Source organism: Carassius auratus, unplaced genomic scaffold, assembly GCF_003368295.1.
Source record: "Carassius auratus strain Wakin unplaced genomic scaffold, ASM336829v1 scaf_tig00001591, whole genome shotgun sequence".
NCBI lineage: Eukaryota > Metazoa > Chordata > Actinopteri > Cypriniformes > Cyprinidae > Carassius > Carassius auratus.
In genome coordinates this window covers 462,882-483,995 of record NW_020523372.1, presented here as the reverse complement: position 1 = coordinate 483,995, position 21,114 = coordinate 462,882, and the positions used below count along the sequence as shown (strand labels likewise).

At 40.4% G+C, this 21,114-nt stretch overlaps 1 protein-coding gene and 1 pseudogene across 3 annotated transcripts in view; one reads left to right on the top strand and one right to left on the bottom strand.

Annotated features, from left to right (window-relative positions):
• The window catches only part of ttll7 (tubulin tyrosine ligase-like family, member 7), a 118,546-nt gene that overhangs the window by 71,911 nt on the left and 25,521 nt on the right, over positions 1 to 21,114 (bottom strand). For all 3 annotated transcript variants that reach the window (XM_026242391.1, XM_026242392.1, XM_026242393.1), the window contains 4 exons: positions 12,443 to 12,577; positions 10,972 to 11,093; positions 2,142 to 2,209; positions 1,862 to 2,020 (listed from right to left, as the gene is read on the bottom strand). In XM_026242391.1, the coding sequence (XP_026098176.1) occupies positions 1,862 to 2,020; positions 2,142 to 2,209; positions 10,972 to 11,093; positions 12,443 to 12,577 (484 nt within the window). The remainder of the gene's footprint in view (positions 1 to 1,861; positions 2,021 to 2,141; positions 2,210 to 10,971; positions 11,094 to 12,442; positions 12,578 to 21,114) is intronic.
• On the top strand, positions 5,717 to 8,629 carry LOC113069368 (cyclin-dependent kinase-like 1 pseudogene; annotated as a pseudogene).

Below are 21,114 nucleotides of genomic sequence, written 5' to 3'. Positions count from 1 at the left end.
AATATACAGCCATTGGTCTGCATTAACCTAATTGGTTGCATGTTTCTTTTCTTCCGGTTTCCATGTGACCTCAGCGTTTACCTGAGACGTCAACTTTCCAAAGACCACAAGCTGCTGAAGGAGGGCTCGATCATCACAGTTCATTTGTTAGCTGTCAACTGATAAATATTGCTAAATAATTTGTCTGCTTGCTCTTGCCGCAATTAAATGCAGAGGTTCAGCACTATTAAAACACAGCTGAATGTTCTCTAGAATTGCGTTGTTACGAAAGATTCTCCTGTGACTCGTGATACATTTGACTCATTTACGGTTGTTTGTTTAGTACGAGAACAAAATTGCAGAAAATGACCAAACAAGAACAAGGGCCAAAAAAAGACCAACACAACACTGAGTTGCTCCATATGCTCAATTAAAACAATTAAAAATGATTTACCGCGATTGAGTCTCCTTCCTACTAGCATTAATAAGTGGCTCTTGGGGGTTTCCAGGATTTATTACACTTCAAATGCATTCTGTTTTCCATAAGAAATGCCACATCTATCGCTAACAGGTGTTTTGTTTAATATATGAACATTTAATTTAGAATTAAATATTAAATATTAATTGCTTTTGCTATAGTGAAGGGAGTTCAGAGTATGTGAATTTGGTGCTCAGCCAAAAGCAGCACACCAACCAATCTTCCTTATCTCCACCGTACTGGCACACAGTCTGTAGTCCTGCGCTTGGCATCCGCTGGCTCAGGTGTGTATTTAGTGTCCAGTAGCTTGTGTTGTGTTATGTTGTAGAGGATAATGGGGTTGTTTGAATTGCATGACATGATTGATGAGGGCTGATGGCAGGTAATCAAAACCCACTTTGGCTGTGGTTAATTTGGCACCAGTGGGGATCTCGTCTTTTAGCCCTCCACAGTTTTTAACAAGCCTCTGCTTAGACACAAACAATATTCATTTAGTTTTCGGCCTGAAAAATAAATTATGTAGGAAGATATAACTTAATTTCCTGCGTCACGCTATGCTTTTTCAAATTTAATCTCCAGCCTAGCAGACGATCTTCTTTCACTTGTTAAATGCGGCACAATAACTCAACCTTTGATGACTTCTCATTTTAATAAGTGCCGGCTTGCTGTAGCATATGACCATAGAAATATTAATTTATGAACAGATAAAAGGCAGTCATAAATAAAACTAGTGCCCCATCTGCTGCTGTACGCCTTCAGCTTAGGTATAAGGTATAAGCATTAAAATAAAGGGTTGGTGTTAGGGTTATAATTTATGCTACAGTTTAGTTTCAAATTTACATTAAGAATTAGTGCTTGCGATGGCATAATATTACAAACATGAGTAAGACATGGAATGATACTCCTATCAACCAATCTCAACCCAAGTGCTAATTCAACAAACTGGATCTAGAAAGGGGTTTTAAAGATGGCCGCCAACCGAAATGACTTTTTCATTACCCTCTGCTTATAAGATTATAAACAGTTATTTCAGAGTCAACTATTTATAGATTTTACAAAAATAGATCAAAGAATACATTTTAATGTTAAATATCACCTCACATACAGTAAGTCTAACTGCAAAAGATAAAATATGTCAGAGCAACCAAAGCTCAAATTGCATCCAAACACACAAATGGCTAGAACTCCATGCAGCTCATGTCCTACTTTCAGCAATAAATGAATGACGTCTGATCTGTCAGGCATAGAAAATTTTGAAATAGCAACATTTAACTCTGAAATCTATGCCACTTTTGTAGCAGTATACTGCCCATGGGAAAATGACAAATAACCTCTATTTTGAGAACTATTCCAGAACAACAACAGCAAAACAGGATGCGCAGTTTCCATTCTGCTGTAACTTACCCATGGCCCATGGCTCCATTCGCAGGCTTAACGATGAACGTTTTCTGCTTGCGTTTTCGTTTCAACTCTTTAACATAATTCTGGAACTGCGTGCATTCGGCTGGGAAGATCCAGGTTTTGGGGATGAAGCTATATTCCTGAGGCTGACTTTTAATCATCCTAAGGAAAGAAAGAGGATATTAAAATTAATGAAAACAAAGAGCTTAAGTCAATTTTTCTTGGCTGGAGGGCGGCTGTAATCAGTCACGTATCTTATATGGTATCATATTTTCAAACTCACTTGGACATGTTCCTCGCCAAGCAGTCTTTCCGACAGATCTCACCCATTCCTGGAAAATGGTTTATCCTCTGAGGAAAATAATCACACTGTTAGAGGGCACTCGGTTATTCACCTTTGAGAGGAAAAACACAACATTAGACCCCAAGTCTTGAACTGAGACTATAATATTTTGACATTTATGTCCAATTACAGACTCAAAACAAAAGGTAGTTGTCAGACCTTTCTTAACCCCTATTTAGTTCCCCACATTGTTTTTAATTTAAAACTAAAAAAGACGATCAATTTTGACTCTAAGGGCCAAGGTAATTGGTTCTGCATCAGTACCCATGTAGTTGTAGGTACTGACAGATGAATGAATTGCTTTGAATGCAAAGAGGAAGAGAGGGGGTGGAGAGTTTTCTGTATTCTTTGAGCAAATGAGGCTGAACAGGGCCATTAATTTGACTCATATGACCTGTAACTTGGCAGCCGAGCCAATCACAGGAAAGCAAGAAAAAAAAACTGTAAAACAAACATTTTAGTAGGTGTGAAAGCACAGCATGCTTTTCCAAAAATAAAAGTTAAAAAACACAACTTTATGAAAAGTGTTATATGAAACAAAGCATCTAAGCCAATTGTTTGGGGCATTTTTCTTTGCAGCTGTACAGTAATATTGTGATCGAGACAGGAAATATTAGTCAGACATGCAGAGTTGCTTTATGAAAGCATGCCCAAACACAGTGTCATACTGAATGTAAATGTTATTTGTTTCAATCATAAAAGATAGATTGATATCTTGATAAAAATGTTTTTTGCCAATGTGAATTTAGAGTTTACTTTAATCTTTTACTCATCCTTTTACTCATTCCCTATCAAATTCTGAAAATAAATGGAGAAAATATGAAGTACATTATGGCCATGCTGCTGTAAATACCACAGACTGGCTCTGATGTTGAAATATCTGTTATTAATAACATTGTTTAAACATGTCATTTATTGAGGTTATTTAAATTAGGTAATAGGGTAGCCATCTTAATTAAGTGTTAGCCATGTATGTTGTGTTGTTTGTTTGAGTGTTTTAATATTTAGCATTTGTGTCAATTCAAACACTAAGCTTCCTCCTGGAATATACTGTTTTAGAGCAATTTTAAGACAGAATGGTGTATATCCTTCACAAAAAAGGCAAAGATAGCAGACTACAGGCACATTTCCATTACGGATTTGCGTAAAACTTTGACGATATTTTATAAATGTCGATAAAAAAAAGTATTGTAAAATGATGGCGTTTCCATTAACCAGTGTTATGCAACTACAACATAAGCTTTTGGGGGGAAGTCGTGGCCTAATGGTTAGAGGGTTGGACTCCCAATCGAAGGGTTGTGGGTTCTAGTCTCGGGCTGGACGGAATTGTGGGTGGGGGGAGTGCATGTACAGTTCTCTCTCCACCTTCAATACCACGACTTAGGTGCCCTTGAGCAAGGCATCGAACCCCCAACTGCTCCCCGGGCGCCGCAGCATAAATGGCTGCCCACTGCTCCGGGTGTGTGCTCACAGTGTGTGTGTGTGTTCACTGCTCTGTGTGTGTGCATTTCGGATAGGTTAAAGGCAGAGCACAAATTCTGAGTATGGGTCACCATACTTGGCTGAATGTCACTTCACTCACTTCACTTCACTTTCACTTTTTTTTTTTTTTTTGGCTCTCGCAATAATTCATGGCAATGGATTTTGGTGGCATTTTGGCTATATTTATTCAAAGGAGGCGTGAGCCGCTTCAGAAACGTTTCCATTGCCAGTTTTGCAAATTATTCCTTTTTTTGCATTGCCTGAAAAACCACCTCATGCAAGCACATAATTTTTGCGACATATGGGCGTTTTTGTGAAATTGATTTAGTAAATTTAAGATCAAAAGGAAAAAATGTATGTAATAATTACAATTATTTATATGAGCTGCCAGCAGTAACTGTAGGAGTCACGATCACGTTCTTCCGGTTTTGAAGAGTGATGAATTCCAAAGAAGTCCTGACTTGAAGGGTGATTGGGAGTTTTTTTTTTTTCAGTGGAAAGTGAAAAAGAGCTAAGAGAGGTGTCAGCTGGCACAGACTTAGTAGGTTGCAGAAGTGTTCTAGCTCACATAGTCTTAGAAGAAGGAAAAGAAATCACAGGCTTGTCTGTGTGTGAGCCTTTTTAAAGTCTGAGATGGTTTACACCTCTCAGGATGGGCTTGTCCAATGAGAAAGGCTGAAATTCCAAACGGAAGTTAGGAAATACTGAGAAGTTTTACGACCCTTTGTGTGAGAGCATAGCAGTTTGCAAATGGAACTCGAGTGGGGGGGGGGGGGGGGGGTGATGCAAAAATTACTTCTTAGAAGGTTCTTAGGTTCTTAGAACACTAATATGCTGCATAGGTATAAACAATAATATACACTTTTGTTTAGTTCATCAGAAGTCAAATTAATAAATACTAAACATGGTAAGATTACATATAGGTAAGATTACATAAATGAGTGGTTCTATCATAAGCATGCATAAAACAGTCAAATACAAGAGACAATATACAAGAACAGCAATAATATACACAATGACCTCAAGGATATGTGTGTTCATTCAAAGAGAGGTTTTCTTATGAACTTATCAGAAAAGAGTCCCTTTTTATGGGCATTATGTGTCTGTTTTTGAGAGACTTGAGTTAAGAGTTGCTTTGCCACATTCCTGAGAGCCATAAACTAGTGTTATCAGATAGTGTGCCTTTGGTTGCTATGGAACCAGAGGCCTGTTCTTCCTTTTTTTTGAAGTGATAGTTGCATTTCGGGGCAGGGATCCATAGACCCTTTGGTTAGATGAGGGGGCCTTAGATATTATTTGTTAAATATAACAAATAGTTATGTGTCTGATTGATCCAAATGCTACATAACCCCCACCGTTTAAAATGTTGTTGTCCATCTAATAGAGAAAAGCGAGCGACATCAAAGGTGCAGAACAATCGGACATGCACCTGCTGCTCACTGCTGGGAGACAGAGGTGGCTCTCTGGCTGTTGGTGCCTCCAGGAGTGGTTGTGGTGCCATGGTGGATGCTGTCAGATGGTGCACCATGGTGATTTAGGCTGTAGCAAGGTGTGGGTCCTCGAGCCTATGTAGCAGGTGTTAAGGCTGTGTCACCTGTTGTCCTGAAGTGAGTTGGTCCGGGTCAGATGGTTGTTGATGTTGATACCCAGTAGACTATCTGTGGTACCTGAGTTTTGGAACAGCTAGGTTGGACTCTCATTGGTGAGAGTGCAGGAGGCTCCATGGGTCGTAGGGAATTGTTTTGGAGATTTTGATATGTGTAGAGAGTTCAGACTGACCTAGTGATGATGGCTGGAGGGCAGAAGGTCGTTGTTAGACCTCTGTTTTGCTCAAATGTCACTAGAAATCAGATGATCCTAAGGATGTCCTTCCAAGTTCTCCTCAGTCGAGTTTGGTTCAAGGAGCTCTTTTGCTAGTGTCAGCAGCTCCTGTAACTCAGAGGTAGGAGTGTCCAGCTGTCCTTGTGTAGCCTCTGTTTGGCACCTGTGTGAAGGATTGCAAACTCAAACACATTCTCACTGTGCATGGACACACGGCTCTATCTGTCCGTCAGATTCACACGACAACACACAGCTCCTTGATATCTAACAAATTTTGATTTCAGGAAGTTGCTATTTGTGTTCGCATTAATTTTTTTATCATGAAGCAAATATTTGGATGAGACATTGGAAGCGATGGAGAAGTATGAGAAAATCAGTAAGATCTGGGAAGGCTCTTATGGCATCGTGTTCAAGGGCAGGAATAAAGACACCGGACAGACCGTTGCCATCCAAGTAGTTTGTGGAGTCTGAGGATGATCCCATCATTAAGAAACAGAAAAATCCAAACGTGGTGAATCTGATCGAGGTGTTCAGAAGAAAGAGAAAACTGCACCTGGTGTTTGAGTACTGCGACCACACCGTCCTAAATGAGCTGGACAGATACACAAGAGGCGTTCCAAAGCACATGGTTAAAACCATCATCTGGCAAACACTTCATGCTGTGAACTTCTGTCACAAACAAAATTGTATCCACAGAGATGTGAAGTCTGAAAATATTCTCATCACCAAACAACAGGTAATCAAACTGTGACTTTGGCTTTGCCAGGATCCTCAGGGCAGTAGGCTGTGTGTTTGCAGAGCTTCTCTCCTGTGCCCCTTTATGGCCGGGCAAATCCGATGTAGACCAGCTGTATCTAATCAGGAAAGCTTTGGGTGAGTTGATTCCTCGACACCAGCAAGTGTTCAGCACTAACCAGTTATTCAGCAGAGTTTGTGTCCCTGAACCACAGGAAATGGAGCCTCTTGAACTGAAGTACCCAAATATCTCGTACCAGGCACTGAGCCTCATGAAGGGTTATCTGCGGATGGACCTGGCTAAGAGGTTGTCCTGTGTCCTTTGACAGTCAAATAGAAGACAGCGAGAGTATGACACGTGAACTGGACCGCAAGCAAGCAAACACCTGCCTCCTGGGTATCTTCCTCAGTTGGCCAACAGCAGTACTGTCTTCCCAGCCATGGAAAACAGAAAATACTACAACAACCTGCTCAAATTGAGCTATCATCTACCCAAGATATGACGGACGTCGACTCATCAGGAACCCGAGAGCCTACCAACCACCTCCCAGCTTGTGTGTGTGTATGTATGTTATAGACAAAGGGCTCTGCTCTGCCTGTAGAATGATGATGTCACACTGCCAAAGCAAAGACTCACAGAGGCATTTCTGTAATATGTAAAATGACAATAGCAATAATACTAGCATTAAAACCGAATGCTGTACTGTGCTTGATAGTTTGATTAGAAACTGACTTCGGTGCTATAGACGAGTTCACGCTGTGGGACAGGTTTCTTTTTAACCTCTATTAGATCCAGATGTTTTACTTAATTATAAATCCTAATGATGTTTGAAGTGTGTATATGTGACTCAAATCAATTCTATAGACATAACCTCACCCAGAAAAAAATCAACAAACATTCATTCAGATTTTCTATAGATAAAAGACTGGAATTTTGCAGTATGGATCTTGATGAAAGCATGATCATCGTAGACAAAATATTCAATAAGTGTTTGGGGATGTGTAGAACTTGTTTGAAATGCTCTTTCTGTGTGGGCCTGTATTTTTTAAACAGTTATCACCCCTTTGGATTCTGGAATGTGTAGTTCAGAATCAGTGGGGTCTTACCAACACCTTAAGTGGAGGCCTTGTGCTTGTTAAAGGCCTTTTGTGTCATACAGTTGTTTAATAGTCATTGTGGGGCAGGCCATAATGCCTTTACGGTGACTTACAACGGGTGGAGGTTTTGGAGGAAAAGGCTCTTAAAGCTAGTGTCGTCCTGTTCGATGGCTAGGTCAGCGATCAGTCCGTGTTCAGACTCTGGGTCTGAGAATTCCTTTATGATGGCTTGTTTAAGCTGCGGGTAGTCCGATTGGATGTATCGAGCCAGGATTTTTCTGGCTAGAGGTGATCCAGAGCATATAGAGTCTTTCTTGTTGTTTCACACTGGTCCAAGACTGAGGGAAAAGTCAATTTCTCTTAAGTGAGCATGGACATCATGTTCTCCTGTAAGTTCTTTTATGAATGAAGGGATGTTTCTGCCCATTCGGTTGAGGTCTTTGAGTGTTATTCCATGTGCTGTTTCAGGGCTCACCGGAATAAATCCCTTTTCTTCTGCAGCTGCAGAGGTTTGCTGGAAGCTGACTTGTGAAATGTCAAACAGAAGGCTTTTCTCCCCCCTTCGTATCTTTGTAAAGGGGTTAGGGTATTCGAACTGCTGGTTGCGTGACGTGCAGCAGGGTGCCTTTTATTTGAGTCCATACACAGCCTGTAGGACTGTTTCAGTTCTCTCTGAACCATGTCAAGCTCCTCTTTAATGTTGCTGAGTCAGTGTCTGGACTTCAGCTCTGGCTGCATGCAGATGGCCTTCTAAGGACTCAGCTCTGGTGTCTCTCTCATTAAGTTCCACATTTAACAGTGACTTTGTGTGAAATAGTTCTCTTTCCAAGTCCTGTCTGATGGATTTTTCCAGCTGCGCTTGGTGTCCAACAACTGTTAATAAAGCCTCCTGAAGATTGGTGATTTCCTTCCGTTGCACTATTCTGTAAGGTTCCTTGCATCTGTTCTGTGCTTTCTCTCATTAAGCAGCTGTCGCTTCCCTGTAGAACTCTGTGACTTGCAAGTTTAGTTCAGTTACCACCTGTCTGTGGCCCTTGAGAGGTGGGCCATGGAGATGATGGTGCTGGCCAGCTCCTGGCTGTTCAGACTGCCACATTCTTGGGAGCCATAAACTAGCATTATCAGATAGTGTGCCTTTGGTTGCTATGGAACCAGATAGTTGCATTTCGGGGGAAGGATCCATAGACCCTTAGAAGAGGGTGTGTTAGATATTAATTGTTAAATAAAACAAATAGCTGTGTGTCTGATTGGTCCAAATGCTACAGATGCATTTCCATTAGGCGTATTTTCAATTCGCAATTTCGATTTACATTTATTCATTTAGCAGACGCTTTTATCCAAAGCGACTTACAGATGAGGACAGTGGAAGCAATCAAAAACAACAAAAAGAGCAATGATATAAGTGCTATAACAAGTCTCAGTTAGGCTAACACAGTACACGTAGCATGGGAGTTTAAATAATATATTAAATATAAAGAAAACAGATGGAATAAAAAAATAGAGCAAGCTAGTGTTAGAGGTCTTTACACACACACACACACATCCAACTGCATAATAAATGAAAAGAAAATAGAATACAAAAAGATTAGAAAGGTAGTTAGATTTTTTTAAGAATAGAATTAGAATAATGAGTGTTAAAGTTAGAGGGTCAAACAAAGATGGAAGAGATGTGTTTTAAGCCGATTCTTGAAGATGGCTAAGGACTCAGCTGCCCGGATTGAGTTGGGGAGGTCATTCCACCAGGAGGGAACATTTAATTTAAAAGTCCGTAAAAGTGACTTTGTGCTTCTTTGAGATGGCACAATCAAGCGACGTTCACTTGCAGAACGCAAGCTTCTAGAGGGCACATAAGTCTGAGGTAACAAATTTAGGTAAATGGGTGCAGAGCCAGTGGTAGTTTTGTATGCAAACATCAATGCCTTGAATTTTATGCGAGCAGCTATTGGAAGCCAGTGCAAATTGATAAACAGAGGTGTGACGTGTATTCTTTTTGGCTCATTAAAAAACTAATCTGAATTAATTGTAATGGTTTGATGGAATTGGCTTGAAGACCTGCCAAGAGAGCATTGCAATAGTCCAGCCTGGACAGAACAAGAGCTTGAACAAGGAGTTGTGCAGCATGTTCCGAAAGAAAGGGCTTGATTTTCTTGATGTTGAATAAAGCAAATCTGCAGGATTGAACAGTTTTAACAGTGTGGTCTGAGAAAGTCAGTTGATCACCAATCATAACTCCAAGGCTTCCAGCTGTTTTTGAAGGAGTTATGGTTGATGTGGCTAACTTGATGGTGAAATTGTGATGAAACGATGGGTTTGCTGGAATCAGTTCTGTCTTGGCAAGGTTGAGTTGAAGGTGATGGTCCAGGAAGAAATGTCTGTTATACAAGCTGAGATGCAAATAGCTACAGTAGGATCATCAGGATGGAATGAGAGGTAGAGTTGAGTGTCAGATTTTGCTATGAATTTGCAGAATTTGCGCAATTTGAAGGCTAGTGGAAAATGCGCCTTATGTGAGAGACAATTTGAGAGAATTACTGATTCGGTAAACTTACATGTCATTTAAATTAAAAACAATTACCCAATATTTTAGTTTGATGTGCATAAGACATTATTTGAGTGGTGTGCTGTTAGCTTGGCAACATAATAACATCAGACTGCTTTGAATCTGATGTTAGTATATATACAGTACAGACCAAAGGTTTGGACATACCTTCTCATTCAAAGAGTTTTCTTTATTTTCATGACTATGAAAATTGTAGAGTTACACTGAAGGCAAAAGGGCCAACAAGTGCTAAGCATCTCTCGGGGAACTCCTTCAAGACTGCTGGAAGACCATTTCAGGTGACTACCTCTTGAAGCTCATCAAGAGAATGCCAAGAGTGTGCAAAGCAGTAATCAAAGCAAAAGGTGGCTACTTTGAAGAACCTAGAATATGACATATTTTCAGTTGTTTCACACTTTTTTGTTATGTATATAATTCCATATATACTTCCACATGTGTTAATTCATAGTTTTGATGCCTTCAGTGTGAATCTACAATTTTCATAGTCATGAAAATAAAGAAAACTCTTTAAATGAGAAGGTGTGTCCAAACTTTTGGTCTGTACTGTACATAAACAGAGTTTGGCATCAACAGTCCCAGTCTGTTCAATTCTATGACAGTTGAGCTAAAAAAAAAAAGGCATCTGAAAGCTGCATTTGGTGTTCAGTTTGTGTGTACACACTGTATTTGTTTTTGAACAGCTGATTTAATTTTTAGCAAGAAATTATTATTTTATAAAGTAAACATTTGCTTAATTATCTCAAACAATATCTCTATTTCTGTTGTAGATCATTACACACTTAAAACGGTGATTGAACTGATTTCCCTTAAAATTACATTGTTTCAAATCTCAGGTGACCTCAGTTGACCGTTTATTACTTGTACGTACTTTAGCTATGAGGGTTGTATACAGTACATTACGTGACTTATGTTGATTAAACCACAAATTCCTGTAAAAGGTTTTAGGAAAATGAGTTTAAGTCATGGTAAAGTTCACAGCTCTTAAAGCCATGGGAAATAAAAGGAGACTTTAGCAACATATTTGTTTTTAACTTTTTACTTTCTTTCTTTGAACTGAAAGGAAGACCACAATACCTGATAGTTCCTCAGCTCAGCGATTTTCTCATGTTGCACAGAAGAGTCGTTCCAGATGAGATTGGCCGTCTCATCATCATCTCTGGCTTTATGAAAGATCATCTCCTCAATGACAATACGAACTGCAAATGTATCAAATTATTTTACTTTAATATGCATTGACAATACTGGATCATATATTTGTTTCCATGACTGAATGAACACAAGTAACTGACTTCATTAGTAGAATTTTACAACAGAAATCCTAATTCTTTTCTTGAAATAAAAACTCATTCGTTAACAATAATTATGCTTGACTTATGCTTTTGCTTCAACCCAAATGCTTTAAGAAAATGATGTCTGCATTACATTATCTTTCCAAGAAACGTTACAGAGTTGTGGCAACTGGTAATGTAATTATCATGATTTTTCATAAACATCAGCATTACTGGATAAAACTAAATCAGTGTGGCTTACACAGGAATCCAGTTAAAATAAAAAACTTAAAAACTTCCCATGCCTGTTAAATAACTATATGATTGTTAATTAAGAGAATTACTCTAAAGCATTAAACTTACACTAAATTCTGTGGTGGAAAAATTCATTTAACATTGCTTCTGTATGCCTATATATGCATGTGTTTTCTTAGAATTGCTGTGTGGTTCAGAAGGGTGACACCTGGGGGGAAAACAGATGTCTGAGTTACCTGAGAGGGTCATTGGGCCATATAGTGGGGGAACAAGGCCTGAGGATGACCCGAGGGTGTCACCTAAGTCCTAAATGTGTGAGAAACAGCCCATAGAGAGTGTTCCTTGTTATGTGTGGAAAGTTACAGCTGTTCAGTCTGTATAACCTTGGAAGCAGCAGAGGTATATAAGATGGAGGACTGCCCTCTTCCTGGGTCAGTTTCACTCTGCAGGAACTCAGTGTTGCCGTATGACTGTCTGACCTTCTTTGCAAAGAATAAAAGCTTTCTTTTTAATTATACCTGAGAATGAGTCTGTCTCTAATGCTGATGAGAGTTGATTTAAATTTTGCCACGACAATTTGGTGTCAGAAAGTGGGATTCCTTGGATGTGTCTTCTAGACCTGTGAGCGGACGGTGACTGATCATCCTGAACAATAGAAGTTCAGCCCTAACCCCGATTAGATTTGAGGGAGAAAGGGACTGACCGCCGAGGCCCGGAGGAGACACCACTGGAATCAGAAAAGAACCGGAGTGGCAACAGAGCTCTCGGGTAAGAGACAGTTCATGGTATTCTATACCTGAGAATGAGTCTGTCTCTTATGCTGATGAGAGTTGATTTAAATTTTGCCACGACAATTCAAATATGGGAGGGTTTCAAAATCTTGTTTCAAAAAAAGTTTTTTCCTTTTATCTTCGGCCTTATTTTCAAGAGAGAATGCAGTTCCATTGAGTCTCTGGATAAATAACTGTATGTGTTCTGTATGAATCAGCAAATTTTACATAAATAATAGAATGTTTTCCTACCAATCTCATATTTTGTTCCAGCAACGTTGGCGGTGATGAAACCCTTCTTCTTCTTCTTCGTGTGGACCTTCCTTTTTACTCCATTCTGATTGGACAGTGTTGGTTGCATGTTCATGGGGGACGTTCCTTGATCGTCTATGGAATATTTAGGAATATTTTATAACTATGGTTGTAAAATTCTGTGGATTTTCAAGACTAGAAAATTCCATGGGAATTAACAGGCATATATATGAGAATTAATGGGAATAAACTGGAAATTTGAAAAATTGCAGGAACTGGACACTAAAATGTAGTTGAGAAAAAATCTTGTAGCATAATATTGGTTGAAACAACCAGATTTAATGCAATTTCAGTTTAATTTCTACCCTACACACTGTTCAATCAAATGCATACAGCACACTGCTTACTGCAGGGCTATTGAGGCCACTCCCCCTACATGCACTGTGCTTTCCCCCATAACATGAACAGAACATTTCTTAAATTCTACACACAAAACATCAAAATGTCCATCTTGGTAATGTTCATGTAAATTACATGACTATTACAAAAGATTATGTTTAAAACTTAATTGTGCTACGTGTAATATACTTGGCAACTAAATGATGCTATACAATGGGCATATTTAAAATAGGCATTGTAAAATCAAATACACTGACTGAACAAACATTTATGTGAGATAATAATAAAACAGAGGTCTAAACATGACCATCCCCCACACACAATCCACTCTAGTCACCTAAGAGGGGGACTTCCCTCCATTTTCTCTGAACCCACACCTGCTGCATTAAAGCTCAAAGACTACATATACACGTGCATCTCAATAAATTAGAATGTCATGGAAAAGTTCATTTATTTCAGTAATTCAACTCAAACTGTGAAAATGTATGCATTAAATAAATCCAATGTACACAGACTGAAGTAGTTTAAGTCTTTGGTTCTTTTAATTGTCATGATTTTGGCTCACATTTAACAAAAACCCTTCTTCTCAACAGAAAATTCTCAGCAAATTACAATATGGTGACATGTCAGCTAATCAACTGAAAACACCTGCAAAGGTTTCCTGAGCCTTCAAAATGGTCTCTCAGTTTGGTCAGAGACAATTTATAAGAGACATGCCACTTCCAGCACCCTCAATACAACTCTACAAGGAAAACCCGTAATGGCAAAGATGGCGGTTGTATGCACATGTCCCGCCCCTTCCGCTGGAAAGCCAATCATCTGCTTTTAACAGTCAAGCCGGGAAACATTTAAGCCTATCGTCTGGTTCCACTGATGTATGCGCACAGTTCAGGAACCCTTGCGCATGCGTAGTAAAAGTATAACCTGTGGGGAAAAAGGCATTTTTAAACCTTATTTTTTGGGGCAAAGTCATCAAACTTTTCCAGCGATTTTTTTCATATTTTACTGCTGTTTCTATGCATGCAGTTTTTATGTCCCGGTGACCAGTGAAAGTGCAGTTCTGACTCTATGCCCATTCATTTATATAGGAGCCTGGTCTTGTTTGTCTCAAATAGCTGCCAGAGGCGTTGCCAAGATGGCGGCCGAGTGGCACAACTTGCCTAAAAGGACTTTGGTTTGGTTCACTAGGCTACACAATCATGGGGAAGACTGCTGATCTGACAGTTGTCCAGAAGACAATCATTGAAACCCTTCATAGGAAGGGTAAGCCACAAACTTTCATTGCCAAAGAAGCTGGCTGTTCACAGAGTGCTGTATCCAAGCATGTTAACAGAAAGTTGAGTGGAAGGAAAAAGTGTGGAAGCACAACCAACCGAGAGAACTGCAGCCTTATGAGGATTGTCAAGCAAAATTGATTCAAGAATTTGAGTGAACTTCACAAAGGAATGGACTGAGGCTGGAGTCAAGACATCAAGAGCCACCACACACAGACGTTTCAAGTAATTTGCTGAACTGCAGACAAAGTCAGAGGCGTCCTACCTGAGCTAAGGAGAGGAAGAACTGGACAGTTGCCCAGTGGTCCAAAGTCATCTTTTCAAATGAGAGCAAGTTTTGTATTTCATTTGGAAAGCAAGGTCCTAGAGTCTGGAGGAAGGGTGGAGAAGCTCATAGCATAAGGTGTTTGAAAACCAGTGTTAAGTTTTCACAGTCTGTGATGATTTGGGGTGCAATGTCATCTGCTGGTGTTAATCCATTGTGATTTTTTAAAAAACAAAGTCACTGCACACGTTTACCAATAAATTTTGGAGCACTTCATGCTTCCTTCTTCTGACCAACTTTTTGAAGATGCTGATTTCATTTTCCATCAGGATTTTCCACCTGCCCACACTGCCAAAAGCACCAAAAGTTGGTTGAATGACCATGGTGTTGGTGTGCTTGACTGGCCAGCAAACTCACCAGACCAGAACCCCACAGAGAATCTATGGGGTATTGTCAAGAGGAAAATGAGAAACAAGAGACCAAAAAATTCAGATGAGCTGAAGGCCATTGGCAAAGAAACCTGAGCTTTCATACCACCTCAGCAGTGCCACAAACTGATCACCTCCATACCATGCCGAATTGAGGCAGTAATTAAAGCAAAAGATTTAAATTTTTTTAATTGGTCTTATTTAGTAATCTAATTTGATGAGATAGTGAATTGGTGGGTTTTTGTCAAATGTGAGCCAAAATCATCACAATTAAAAAAAACAAAGACTTAAACTACTTCTACATTTACTACAGTCTGTGTGCATTGAATTTATTTAACCCTTATGCGTTGTTGGGGACGTTTTCGTCCACTAGGGGGTAAAGTTGAGTCTTATTTTGGCCACAACTTTCTCTGTGTTTGAGCCAATGGAATGATTTTTGGTGACAAATTTTTCAAAAATTCAACGGTACACTGTGGGCAAATTCACTACCCTTTCGTTATGTGAATGAAAACATCCACTAAATTAAACTGCTGTAAAAATATATCAGATAAATCTTTTTTTCAAATTATTTTGCATAAATCTATTAATCAACCCTTAGTCCTGATCAAAACTACCAAATGTTTAAAAGAAATCCAAGATTTTAACTCTTTAATTACCAAGTTCATAAATGATGTCAATGATTTGGGGGGAAAAATCACGCAAAACTACATATTTTCAATATAAAAAGTGATTGTGGACTGGATATTTTTTTACCTATTATCACAGTCTTGGGCATGTCAAAGATTAGTAACAAGATTGGCTTTGATGCATTGCTAGTTTTTGTGCAGCATTAGATGTAAATTTTTTCTCCCTCATTTGTTGTTGCTGTTTTTGCCACATTGACTTCCATTATTACAACATTTTTTGATTGCAAAGCCATGACACCATAAAATCATGCATTCTTGATTGTTTGTGGTTTTCCCTTTTAGGAAGAGGTAAAAAAATTATATCTTTACAGTTGATCACTAGGTGGGACCATTAACCCTTTAGATAGGCCTGTGCACAAAAACGGCTTAGTTTCTGGCTTGTATATGGAGTTATATGGAGTATAACAGCAAATTATAGTGTGTGTGTGTGAGAGAGAGAGAGAGGGAGAGTGAGAGAGAGAAAGAGAGGGTGTGAGAGAGACCTTTGTGCACTTACCTTGATGTATCTGAAAAAATCCAAATATGCACCTCATGCTCTCAGAACTACATGGAGCAAACAAATAAAAAAAGAAGTGTGTTTATGCACCTGCTGCCTTTTGATGGTGAAAAGTACAGATGGCCTATGTGTGAAATGCTCTTCTTTTCTTGAATGTAAAACCAGTTTAAAACCTTAAAATCCTGTAAAAAAAAAATCTACTTTGCATCAAATTTATGAACATAATGTTTTATGAACCAACATCCAATACCAACTTCAAATAAGCTGCAACTCGCTGGAGGGGTCAAGCTGCATTATAATTTCTAAAACTTTGGCAGCAGGTGCATAAATACACTTTTCTTTACTCCATGTATTTCTGAGAGCTGAGGTGTACATTTTGATTTTCTCAAATACATCAAGGTAAGTGCGCAAAGGTCTCTCTCACACTCTCTCTCTCTCTCTCTCTCTCTCTCTCTCTCTCTCTCTCTCTTTCTCACACACACACATACACACAAAATATGATATGCTGTTATACTCCATATAGCTTCATATACAAGCCAGAAACTCAGCCTTTTTTTTGCACAGGCCTATCTAAAGGGTTAATGGTCCCACCTAGTGATCCTAAGTGTCCTGGGGCCAGGACTCGCAAGAAGACCATTCATCGTTGAATCTTTTTCTCGTTTCACTTGGAACAGGGATGCAAATACACATGAACATCTGTTTAGGTGCATATGAAAAATTGGAGGTGATTGTAACCCTCTTGGAAATGCCAGAATTCTGCCAGGGGAAACATGGGCTTTGAGGCTATACTGTGGACATTACAGATCTGAAATCCAATTACATCTTATTTATGGAACCCAGCATTCTACCAGTTGTCAAGGATTCACTGAGTGAAGGCCTGGTGCTGGACGTTCTGTCATGTCTGGCTGCCGAAGGGATAGATGAGCTCGACAGGGTCTACAATAGTTTTAACAAGCCGAAACTAACTGGGCCACTCAGTGCCACTGTCTGTTTGAGGTGAGAACAATTTGGGGGTCACCTAGCCCACAGTTCTACAAATATCTGTCAGCGAGGCACCATGAGCCAGCGCCAAAGAGGATGCAACATTAGAGTGAGATCGCAACCTGAGCGGTCAAGGCACACCCTGTGCCTAAAAAGCCAGGGTGATGGCATCCATAATCCATTGGACCATCCTTTGTTTAGAGACAGCCTTCCCCTTCTACCAGCCTCCGTAACAGACAAAGAGCTGGTCTGAGGTCCTAAAGCTTTGTGTCCAGTCTACATAGCTTCTCAAGACTAAGATGGGACAGAGCAAACCTAGGGCGGAGTGTACCACCTACAGTGGCAGCGCTTGCATTTTCAATACCTGATCCCTGAAGGGATTGGTGGGAACCTTGGGCACATAGCCGGGCCGGGGCCTCAGGATTACCTGGGAGTCATCCGTTCCAAACTCTAGGCATAGATTGTCGACCAAAAATGCGTGCAGTTCCCCTACCCTCTTGATAGAGCCCAGTGCAAGCAGAAGCACAATTTTCAATGAAAGAAACTTTAGCTTGACTGAGTGTAAAGGCTCAAATAGGCCCTGCTGTAGCATTTTAAACACTAATCAGACAGTTTAAGACAGGTCCCAAGAATGTATGGAGGGGAGCCAGGGAGGTTTTAACCTTGTGGCCCCCTAAGGAACCTGAAGACCAGGTCATGATTATCTACCGACTTCCCTTCCACAGGGTCATGGTTAGCAGCAATCGCAGTGACACTTTAAGGGTGGAGGGAGACAGCCGTCACTCCAGCCTTTGCTGCAAAAAGGAAAGCACAACCCTGATCAATGACCTCGGCCCCACGGCCAGCTGTGTGCAAGTGCATCCATGCAGAGTGTTCCCTCAGTCAGAATGTAGAAAACTTGTCAGTGAGACCAGCACGTAGTTGCCTCACAAGCACCCTTTGAGACAGGTTACCTTTATTTATATAGCATTTTTAACCATACAGATTGTGACAAAGCAACTGAACAGCATTAAATAGGAAAATAGTGTGCCAATAATGCAAAAACCCAGTTCATCATTGAATTCTGTTATGTTCTCATCCAGGTCAGTTCAGTTTAAATAGTATCTGTGCAATTAAGTCGACAAAATCACTGGATATTAAGTGTCCCCAACTAAGCAAGCTAGAGTTGAAAGCGGCAAGGAACCAAAATTCCATCTGTGACAGAATGGAGAAAAAAACCTTGGGAGAAACCAGGCTTTTAGACGGTTCAATGCAATGTGCACTGCTAACAACTCTAGGCAATTGATATGCCAGTGCAGATAGGGGCCTGATCATACAGCCATCACTGCATGCCCATTGCATTTGGTCCCCCAGATGGTGGTGGAGGCATCCATGTGAACCACACCATGCCTGGAGACCTACACGTTCCTCACATTCCTCTCCTCTCCATACCAAGAAAAGATATCCTCTGCATTGGGGAAAGTTTGCTCTTTTCCCAGTTGACCCAAAGACCCAACAGGCTGAGGTGCCGGAGCACCAGGTCCCTGTGCTTGCACATCTGATCACATCTAGGTATAAGCCAGTCATCGAGATGATTATAAGAACATCCTGCTCTCTGAGGGGAACAAGAGCCCCATCTGTGACTTTTGTGAAGACATGGGTAGACAGGAACAGCCCGAAGGGCAGGACCTTCTATTGGTATGCCCGTCCTTCGAATGCAAATGGCTGAAATGAACTGTGGCATGGTTGGATCGAAACACATGAAAGTACGCATCCTTTAGGTCAATTGCTGCAAACCAGTCTCGAGGAAGGACGCACCCGAAGATGCGTTTCTGCATTAACATCTTGAATGGGGCCTGGTTCAAAACAGACAGGTCAAAGATTGGTTGTGACCCACCTCCTTTCTTGGGTACAATGAAGTAAGAGCTGTAAAACCCTACAAATCATCCAGCCTCGAAGGCTCGGGATGCAGTTTCCATTTGAGTTCAATCTTCTTGGCGGCCCGGGAAAACATAGCTGTCATCTCCGGATCTGACTCAGGCATTGCCACCATCCCAGAGGACGGCAACGCAGCCGAATCTTTCTCAGAGAGCTCTCTATCCGATGCAATAATCGACAACCTGTCGTCAGGAGGAGCCCAGCAGTATACCACTGGTATGCTCTTTGAAGAGGGCCCAGCCCATTCCATTGGCTTCTCAACTGGAATGGTGGGCCCCCGAAGGTTGGTTCCCTTAGGAGTTTGTCACAACTGTAATCCACAAACCACCCGTGCTTAGGCTGGCAGCCAAGATTATGGCAGAGGCAACGGAGGTCCACCCCCCTAGAAAAAACAGAGCCTGGCTCGTAGCTCCAACAGGGTCATCTTCCCACAAATGGGAACATGAATCATCCGCAAAAAGAACCACAGCATGTTTAATGCCCAGACACATGAGGCAGCAATCGTGACCATCACCCGGAGCCAGGTAACAACCGCATTCAGAAACACATGGGTGAAAAGGCATCTTTAAAAAGACAATCCTTTGTCTTTAAAAAGACACACCTGTGTAAACTCTTTTAACGAAATTGCTCTTTTGGGGAAATGCTTTTTTAGTGCTGAGGCACACAGGGGAAAGCCGCTTGATGCACAACAGCAACCTGAAGTGCGCAACCCACTCGACACAGGAATGACCACTGCTGAAGCGCCATGCTGCCAACAACAAAAACTTGTAGCTCACTGAAGAGACTTGGATGGAGCAGAAAAATATTTTCACTCAGCTCCAAAGTGAAAAGCTGGTATGCATTGCACCTGCTGCCTTTTTATTCTCAAGCTATGATCAGCTACAGCTGGATGCAGTAATTGCATGTCAATGTGCATTGGCTCATTTAGTTTACACTCGAGGTAGATTGGTCTCTCTAAACGATATTCCATTTGTTAGTCACCAACGTGACATAGAGAGTAACCAACTTAAAGGGAAAAGTAATATTGTGCAGTAATACCGGTATTACAATTTAAAATAATGGTTTTCTGTTTTAATATATTTTAAAACGTTGTATATTTGTGATGCAAAGCTGAATTTTACATCATTACTCCATCTACAATCTTCAGAAATCATTCTAAAATTATTATTTACTATCCATTTAGGAAACAGTTTGCTGCTTAATATATATATATATATATATATATATATATATATATATATATATATATATATATATATATATATATATATATATACAGTACAGACCAAAAGGTTGGACACACCTCATTCAAAGAGTTTTCTTTATTTTCATGACTATGAAAATTGTAGAGTCACACTGAAATCATCAAGGGCTATTTGACCAAGAAGGAGAGTGATGGGGTGCTGTGCCAGATGACCTGGCCTCCACAGTCACCGGACCTGAACCCAATCAAGATGGTTTAGGGGTGAGCTGGACCGCAGACAGAAGACAAAAGGGCCAACAAGTGCTAAGCATCTCCCGGGGAACTCCTTCAAGACTGTTGGAAGACCATTTCCGTTGACTACCTCTTGAAGCTTATCAAGAGAATGCCAAGAGTGTGCAAAGCAGTACTCAAAGCAAAAGGTGGCTTTTTTGAAGAACCTAGAATATTACATATTTTCAGTTGTTTCACACTTTTTTTGTTATGTATATAATTCCAAATATAATTCCACATGTGTTAGGGCTGGGCAAGTTGGAAATAGGAAGTTTCCGATAGCATGTGAAGACAGCAGAGGAACGCTCTTGCTCAACACAGTGGAGTGAATTGTTTTGTTAACTTTCTGGTTTATTATTTTGAGTCATATGGGAGGTGGTAACAAACGACCCTCTCACTATATATTGCTTTACAGGTCTATCGTTTTTGCCGCTCAGAAATAATCACGCAATCATGCAGCACTTATCAGAAAATCTGTGCTCCGGCATGGTTAGCACTCACACTCACTGATCTATATATATAACTGAACCGCGCTCTGGCCCACCTCTTCCAACCAACCCAGGGACTGCTACACTAAACGATTACACTAGTCAAGTAAACCAGGCTTTGGGGATCAAACGTGCTCTGGCATGGTTAAGATTGCATATTGTGAGCACACCCTAATTATTCTCTCGCATCCCGGACACACAAGTCTCTAAAATTGTGCAGGTCTCAAATAGGAAGGTGTCTGTTATAATGTTATGATTGAGGTT